The 8808-nt window shown below is 37.0% G+C and overlaps 1 protein-coding gene across 1 annotated transcript; it reads left to right on the forward strand.

Moving 5' to 3' along the window:
* Positions 1-3348: 3348 nt before the first annotated feature.
* LOC107809264 (shaggy-related protein kinase eta) lies at positions 3349-8490 on the forward strand. The gene is made up of 12 exons (XM_016633865.2): positions 3349-3560; positions 4491-4583; positions 4845-4904; positions 4984-5256; positions 5360-5434; positions 5516-5572; positions 5997-6137; positions 6250-6300; positions 6376-6471; positions 7305-7388; positions 7635-7736; positions 7913-8490. Exons 1-12 carry the CDS (start codon positions 3546-3548, stop codon positions 8012-8014), a joined length of 1149 nt encoding a protein of 382 aa, XP_016489351.1. The 5' UTR covers positions 3349-3545; the 3' UTR covers positions 8015-8490.
* The last annotated feature ends 318 nt before the right edge of the window (positions 8491-8808 follow it).

Genomic DNA, 8808 nt, shown 5'->3' on the forward strand with positions numbered 1-8808 from the left:
TTGCAAGCTAAATAAATTATACATACAAATAAAATTCAGAATATAATTAAAGTAAATTTAAAATTTCAACTCTTCATTTTCGTACAAACGGTCACATACAAATTAACAACGCCATCTAAAGAGAAACGGTCAGCCACCACCTCGAGAGAAGTCACAAACTAAATAAAGGAAAACTTACGGGCAAAGTTCCACGTCTCGGGAAACTTTGTTGGATCTGCCACAAGGTGCTCGGTCTGTACGAAGAAATAACTCTCCTAGAAACGACGATTAGCCTTGTCGTCCATCTTCACCATCAAACTCTTTGTTCCTTGGTGGAGCATATGTATCATCGAGCCTCGAATAAGGGGGGGGGGGATATTAAGCATATGCCTCAAAGTGACCTCTTGACCGGCGAGCTTTGAGTACTTGAGCAGCATGAGGAAGAGTTTGTATACGTATGGTGAAAGTTGAGTCAGACACACTTCATAGAAGCGGCAGAAATCTATCACCAGGGAGGGGAGCGGAAGCGTATACCCAATGACAAAAGGGTGCACGTAGAATGCGCAGTACCCTGGGCGGTGCAAATATGCACAATGTCCGTCCCCGTCGCTTGTAACATTTCAATATGATTCGGAATTCCCCACTTCGTCTTGAGCGTTGCAATCGTCGCTTCATCCATGGTAGATGACACAGGATTCGGTTCATATCCGGCGGGGCTGTTAAAATCATTCCATAATTTCCCTAGACAAGGCAATATTTCAGCCGCTATTGGAATCCCCTCATCTTCCGCCGCCTCCGCTCCTTCTCCAAGAATATGTGCATCATTTTTCGGCACCGGAGCTTCGGCGGGTCTGTCAATTTGGGAAGAAGTACCAGCCATTTGTCTCGATTAATTGGAATAAATGAGTAAGAGAAATGGAAAGAGAAGATGGTGGCGTCGATTTCTGACTGACAGGAGAATAAGCTCAGAAGTTTGAAATATTAAAGAAGGTAAAGATTTGCAACTCTTCTGATAAGTCGAAAAACGTAGCAATGGAATGGTGTTTTCCCCTATTTATAGGAACATAAATGTCCTGAGCGGGAAACCTAAGGGCCGCCAATCAAAATTGATAGGGCACGAGAAACGATATGATTCCTTGAAACGTGCGCCATAATGACAGTGGTTATTCATGATGCATCGAATCAATACAATGATTCAACTCCGAACGGACGTAACGGTCTGATGGTATCATTGAAGCGTCACGTCGCCACCTCGACCTAAGGGCCTCGCTCAAGGCATAAACATTTCAGATTTTTCCTAACTTCCGAATCGACAGAGTCTGCCCGTTGAGCCCGCTAAGAGGCGACCTCGACGGATGGAGAGACTAACTGTATGTGCAAAATTTGACCGTAGTGGTCGTCCTCAATAGGAATGATAAGGGTTCGACCAAGCTGTAATCATGCCCATGGGGCGAGATAGTGAATAACACCTCAGCTATCGTTGGGGTTTAATCGTTGGAAGCGTACATCATAGAACAAGCGTTGCATTCGAGAAGACGATGAAAGGTACAATCGTAAGAAGATATGCCAGTCAAAAACCATTGGATAAAAGGGAAAGGAACTATATATATATATATGTGTGGAGAGAGCTCAGAAAAGAGGGGGATTTTTTGGGGGTAAGAGAGCAACCACAATGGAAGAAGAGAGAGGAATCTCCTGTTTATCAACAATTACCTCCCTCCCCATTCCTTGCTCCCATAATTATAATGCATCTCTGCTCTGGATGTAAGCTCATCTCTCATGTTTGATGTCCGATTATCACATTAATGAAGCTTATACATTCTTACTCTTCTTTTATTTCGCACTTTATATGCTTAGATCTGGAATTAATTATGTTTGGCTAAGATTTATCTTCTTTATTATCAATAATTAGTTCGACAAAAGAGTTATATGATTTTTGCTCAAAAACGTATCACAATGCAAATAAGGTGCTTCATTTTCATAGCAGGAGGTGGCCGACGTGAAGGTGATCAATGACCTTGGTTGGTAGTGGAAGTTGAGTGAAGGCTCATGGTTATAATTGTGTGATGGTAATGATCAGAGCTTGGTTCGTTTGGTACAATGGGAGGATATTTCATGAGATTAGTTATCCCACCTTCTATATGGGATAGCTAATCCCACCATTTTTTAGTATAAAAATTATTTCGGAATTAGCTAATACCTCAAACCAAATATGAAATAAAGTTAATGCCAAACTTTATCTCAGGACTATTATTTTTATCCCATTTACCAAACAATCCCTTAAGCGAACTAGGTTTTAATTAGGGGTGTTCATAAAAATCCGAAAAATCGAACCAAGCCAAAAACCGAACCGAACCAACCAAAAAGCCCAATACTTTTTAGTTTGGTTTGATTTTGAATTTGAATTTTAAAAACCGATCAAATTTGGTTTAGTTTTGGTTTTAATCAAAAAATAATCGAACCAAACCGACTATAGAAGTAGTTATTTCAAATTTATTATTACACCTATATATATGTATATTTTTGTACAAAGTTTCTAAAAATTTATGGTACTTGTTAATCGTTTGCACTTTTAGCACAGTTCTTTGCCTTTACATTCTAGTTTGATTAGTAGTTTTCTTTTGCTAATTATAAGAATCCATATCATGTTAAAAATAATCTATTTTTAATTGAGTCCTTAAATTATTCACCATTATTTGATCCAATTATCATCAATATATCTTGATAAATGATAGATTTCTTAAAAGACAATTGATTTGATAATGTTACGTTGAAAATGTAGTTGCCGGAATATGTGTTTGGTAGTGTATGTCTCATATTTAAGTAAAAATTGATAAATAACCAAAAAACCGAATAACCGACAAAACCCGACATAAATCGAATCTTAATTGGTTTAGTTTGGTTCTAATATTTGAAAAGCTGACTTACTTGATTTGGTTTCTTTTTAGGGAAAAACTGATCCAAACCGAAATATGAATCTCCTAGTTTTAATCATTAAATTATTTTAAAATAAGATTTAAGTGAGTCCGACATATTAAAAGTATAAATAAATATTGTAAAAATAAAAAATCAAATATATTTTTATATGAATAACTCAAATATCCATTAAAACATACAGAAGTAGGGCTGTAGCCTGTAGGAGAATAAAGAAAAAGTGTCTTTTGAGGAGTAGGCCATTAGGCTGAACATTAGTGTGTCGGGATCTAGTTTTGCGAGTCAAATTCGGCTTTCCAGTCCACCTCCAATGACCCCACTACTCATCTTTTTCTTCTCTAAAATTCCACAAATTAATTGAGAAAATTCGCAATTACTTAGAACTCTAGGGGCTAAAACCAAAATTACAGAAAATAGGAGAGACAGAAAGAAAAAGGAAGAAGAAAAGGAATAGCTGGATTCACATGGCTGTTTTACTTATGGGTCCTTTTTCTCTCTCCTCTCTCTCTCTCTCTCCACCTAACCAACAATTATGATGTTTGAACCTTAAACAAAGCAGAAAAAACTCAAGAAAAATTCTTTTTCTTCTTTTTCCTCCTCCAATTTTTCTTTGAATTTGAGCTGGAGAAATTATGGCTGATGATAAGGTATGGATTTTTCTTGTTTAATGAAAAAGTTCATTTCTTTACTTGTTACAGCTGTTTTCATTTTGGGAAACAATACTGTGTATTATTGGAGATTTCTTGATTCTTGGAAATCAGTATGTATTATGTGAAGATCTTTTCTTTAGCCAATCTGAGTTCAGGTAGTAGCACTAGCAATTCTTTTTCCTTTTTATTTATTTATTTATTTATTTATTGTTGAGTGCAAATCTGGGTTTAGTTTTGGTTTCTACTTGAGAAAGGTTCTGGGATTTTAAAAGTAAGATAATGGTTCTTTGTTGCATGCTCTTGCTCATCTTATTCTGAAATAAAGGAAATCTTTGTCTAGTATCCCTGGACCTTAAAATTTATAATTTGGACCCTTTTAGTCTCAGTTGCAAATATTTGATTTTTTCATATTCAGGATGCTTTATTTTATCCTGACGGGGATTTTGTTTTTGGAGAAATTTTTCTGTGATAGTAAATGTCTTAGATCTGTTTGGATGTGTTGGTATAGATCCGATCTTAGATGAGTTTATATGGAGTAACAGGGTTCATATAGCCGACTCCAATTTGCTTGGGACTGAGACGTAGTAGTTGTTGTTCTTGTTGGTATAGATCTGATTTTAGCTCTCTATAGATCTGTTGCTATTAGGTATTTGATCGAGCCTTCCGAGTTCACTTAGCTTATGTCTTTTTTTCTTTTCAGATACTTGAGTTTTGATCTTACAAAATATATCTAGTCAAAAGAATATCTGTTAACAGTTGCCAAGCATTTTTTGATAGTGCTTCTGAATGATAGTACTAAGTTTGTTTGCTTCTTTTTGCCCCCAGGATAGAGTTTTGGCCTGTTGTAGTCTTCCCTTTTTTCGTTTAATATGTTGTGTCTTAGTTATTGAAAATGCTGGTCTGAGATATCTTTGATGTGCAATGTAGGAGATGTCTGCTCCTGTTATGGATGGGAATGATGCAGTCACTGGTCATATAATTTCCACAACCATTGGGGGCAAGAATGGCGAGCCAAAGCAGGTAGAAGAGATGTCTTTATCAGAATCATAATTTATTAGTTAGACATAGTTCTCGTCTTTTTGATATGTAATGCTTCTTCACTAGAAAAATGATCAAAATAATTCTGGCATTACACACTATATAAATGATGGATGCGAATAATTTACCCTTCTTATTTTTTATTCCATATTTGCATTTCTCATATCCAATCACGAGGATATGTAAGCTGATTTCTTACACGAAATTGAAAATCTGTTTGACTTGCGTTATTATTTGGAGCAGACAGTCAGTTACATGGCTGAACGTGTTGTGGGGACTGGATCATTTGGAATTGTCTTTCAGGTAAGTGAATATGTATCTTCTAGTTTTGTTAATCTTTTTTGTTTTTACATTTTGTTTGAATGATGCTTCTCTTGTGAAGGCAAAATGTCTGGAAAATGGGGAGACTGTGGCTATAAAGAAGGTTCTGCAAGACCGTAGATACAAGAATCGTGAGCTGCAGCTTATGCGCACTTTGGATCACCCAAATGTTGTTTGCCTAAAGCATTGCTTCTATTCAACTACAAGCAAAGATGAGCTTTTTCTCAATTTAGTCATGGAATATGTTCCAGAAACTATGTATAGAGTGCTAAAGCATTATAGCAATATGAACCAGAGAATGCCACTCATCTATGTTAAGCTTTACACATATCAAGTGAGTGAATTTCTTTCCTGAGTGGTACTTTTGTTTCCTAAGTTTTGAGCAATACTAAGTGGTACCTAAGTTTTGAGCCATACTAAGATTTATACGTGTTCAGGTATTTAGAGGGCTCGCTTACATGCATACTGTTGCTGGTGTATGCCATAGGGACTTGAAGCCTCAGAATGTTTTGGTAATGCATCTTTCTAGCTGCTAAATTTGTCTAGCAAATTATGGCCCATTCATCTCCTTATTTCATTGTTTGCTTTCGCAGGTAGACCCTCTTACTCACCAAGTAAAGATCTGTGATTTTGGAAGCGCAAAAGTGCTGGTGAGTGTAAATTGTAAGAGTTTATTTCTGTAGCTATTATCAGTTTCTTACTAAAGATTTATGAGTTTGTTCCTTGTCTTGGTGAGAGGACCACACACTGTTAAGTCAGATTTGGTTGATAATAATCTTAACTTAAGAAGGTGGTTTTTTTCTTCTTTGGAGGGGTGGAATGGGGACTATAATCACATGAGGAAGTTTATATTCCTGTCCAGAAGTACCTTTGATGGCTTTGTCACCTTTTCAGTAGCTCAAAAACGCAGCATTAGCTAGGTTCTCACTGACTGTGAATTCATTGCTTTTAGCTTTTGTAAGCTTATGGCATGGGCTACGTATTTTCAGAAAGCTCCTCGATTTTGTCTGGAGATCACTCGATTTTGTGGTTGTGGTTGGTTTCTGTGTTTACGGAAAGTACAATATTTTTCAGGTGAAAGGAGAGGCCAACATCTCATACATCTGCTCGCGGTTTTATCGGGCTCCTGAACTCATATTTGGTGCAACAGAGTATACTACTTCAATTGATATCTGGTCAGCTGGCTGTGTCCTTGCTGAGCTTCTTCTGGGCCAGGTTTGTAGTGATTTAGACTTCTATTCTTACATCTAGTTCGAGGAATCTCTTCAGTCTCTTATGGTGCACTATTCCAATTTCTATACCAACATTTGCAATTATCTTTTTGCAGCCATTATTCCCCGGAGAAAATGCTGTGGACCAGCTTGTTGAGATAATCAAGGTGCCGTGTAATTAATTCCTGTAAACTGATGCAAATGTTGTAGCGGAATGTGGTTTCATTTGCTTCTTCTTACAGGTGCTTGGAACACCGACAAGGGAGGAAATTCGCTGTATGAATCCGAACTATACTGATTTCAGGTTTCCACAAATCAAAGCACACCCTTGGCATAAGGTATGCTTTCACGTGGAGCAACAGTTTGTTGTTTGAAGCATAGCTCATTCCTGCTGAATTTGTTCTGAAACTTAAGCAAGTTGTCAAGGGTGTCCTTTTTGTTTTAATTAATAATTTGCCCAAAAAAAAAAAAGAAACGAAAAACATCTTTGGAGCATCCAGTTTGTTTAAGCATTCTCCAAAAGTACATACGTGCTGGCTTGTTGATGAACTTTGGAAATTTAACCATTTAGATACCTCTGAGGTTATATTTTTGTCTTTATTAATTGGAATTTATTTGGTATCCTCTTTTCGAATCCGTATTACATGTTCAAGCATGGATTTCTACTTTTTCATTAATCATTACTCCCTAACCATTTTGGTTTGAAAGCCTTAGAAGAATCTGCTTAACTACTAATTGAGAGGTCAGAGTTTTAAAGATTAATACCTACGAAAACCAGATGCAAGGTATTTCTTGAGTTTGGTTATAATTTTGTGTAGAAATAAGTTATTAGGGTTTGCCTTGATTAATGAGTGTGTGCTGAAGCAGCTATAACATCAAATTGGAATTCCCTAATGGGTACTCATTCTGCTAGGCAGCATATCTATTGAATAGTAAGGAAACAAAATCTGGAAATCACAAGTAAATCTTTGAAAAGTAAAAGATATTCAAATCATAACTGAGTGAGTTTGGCTTTTTAGTGGATTTGAACTCCCCAATCCCCATCCGGATGACTATTTTATTCTTACCAAACCGCGTTAATGGCAAAAGTGCAAATAAATCCTTTGTTGTTTCTTTGCTCTTGTATATCTATCTATTTGCTGCTAACTTACTATGTTGTGCTTGATCTCAGGTTTTCCACAAACGGATGCCTCCTGAAGCAATTGACCTTGCTTCTCGACTCCTGCAGTACTCACCAAGTCTACGTTGCACTGCAGTAAGTTCAATTTAGTTTCTTTTTCCTGATGTGATTGTCTTCCATTAATGCAACGATTTATATGTAGCACGATTTGCATGTCTCCATTTGTGGTGGCCATTTCAGTGGTCCTTTTTATGCTCCCACATCTCCTTGTGCTACTTTTTACTGACCTGTTACCAGTGCTCCCGGTCACATATGGTTCCTCTTTGTTTATTGAACAATGAATTCCTAAATCTCATATATTATATGTTTCTCATTTTGCAGCTTGAAGCATGTGCTCATCCTTTCTTTGATGAGCTTCGTGAACCAAATGCACGCCTTCCCAATGGTCGCCCATTGCCGCCTCTGTTCAATTTTAAGCAGGAGGTACATCTTTCACAAGTTTATTCTTAAAACTAAAGATTACACCATTCGTGCTTCATTCTTCCCGATCCCAGCTGAAGGGCATTAATATTATATAACTATACTAAAATCGGAGTTGCACATTCTGTATTTACCTATTTTAAACCATTGCTCATCCAACTTTATTTTCCTGGTCTCAGTTGTCTGGTGCCTCTCCAGACCTCGTAAACAGGTTGATACCAGACCATATAAAAAGGCAGATGGGCATGCATCTTTTTGCATCCCACGGTGACATGACGTGAAGTATATGCTTAGAAAAATTTACTGGTTGATCATCTAAATATTTAGGGATCCAAGTTACATCCCTTCAAGCGGAATCCAGCAGGACAAGCGGCATCTCCTGGTCGATGAGGACAAAGTAATGGGCTGCAGTGCATTTTAATTCTCTGTACTTGGTATTTTCTTTTTTGTTCCACTCTTCGAAGTCTCCCACTCTTAGCAGCCAACTAGTTAAAAAAAGGAAATATGTTTTTGTACATGTTTGATAGTAGTAATTGACCAGAAAGCTTCCAGGGACGATTGAATGACATGTATGGACAAGTTGCAAGGCTCCAAAAGGATTGCCAGGACTTGAAAGGGCAGTGTTTTTCTTCTCAAGTTGATCTCTCTCTGTTCAGTTTGTATTTAGCAGTCTTCTACGTGAAAAGTGTTGCAAGCAAATTGTGTTACAGTTGCTCTATGTGATTAAGATTAATGGAACATATCTATCTTATTTGCCTCTCTTGATTTGCCTTAGTCATATTTGCCATAATTCTTGGTGCTTCCTGCTTTTCATTTCTTCTTTTGCGTGGCTGACGCCTTTTGATTTTGACCTGTTCGCGCTTGCAGGTTGGTAATTACATTGCCTCTGTTGTGATATGGTAAAAATATAGACATCATTTTTGTTGACAATAGTTGGTGTAAAAATGTAGCCAGCCTCTTCTTCTTTAAACCTTTAAACTGAGAGAAATTCATATTTCTCAAAATTTTCGTTTCCTACAGCATTTATTTTCGTTACGATTTTCTTGGTTAAAAAAAGAGCGTTAGTATAAGAAGT

The sequence above is a fragment of the Nicotiana tabacum genome, chromosome 3 (genome assembly GCF_000715075.1).
Source record: "Nicotiana tabacum cultivar K326 chromosome 3, ASM71507v2, whole genome shotgun sequence".
NCBI lineage: Eukaryota > Viridiplantae > Streptophyta > Magnoliopsida > Solanales > Solanaceae > Nicotiana > Nicotiana tabacum.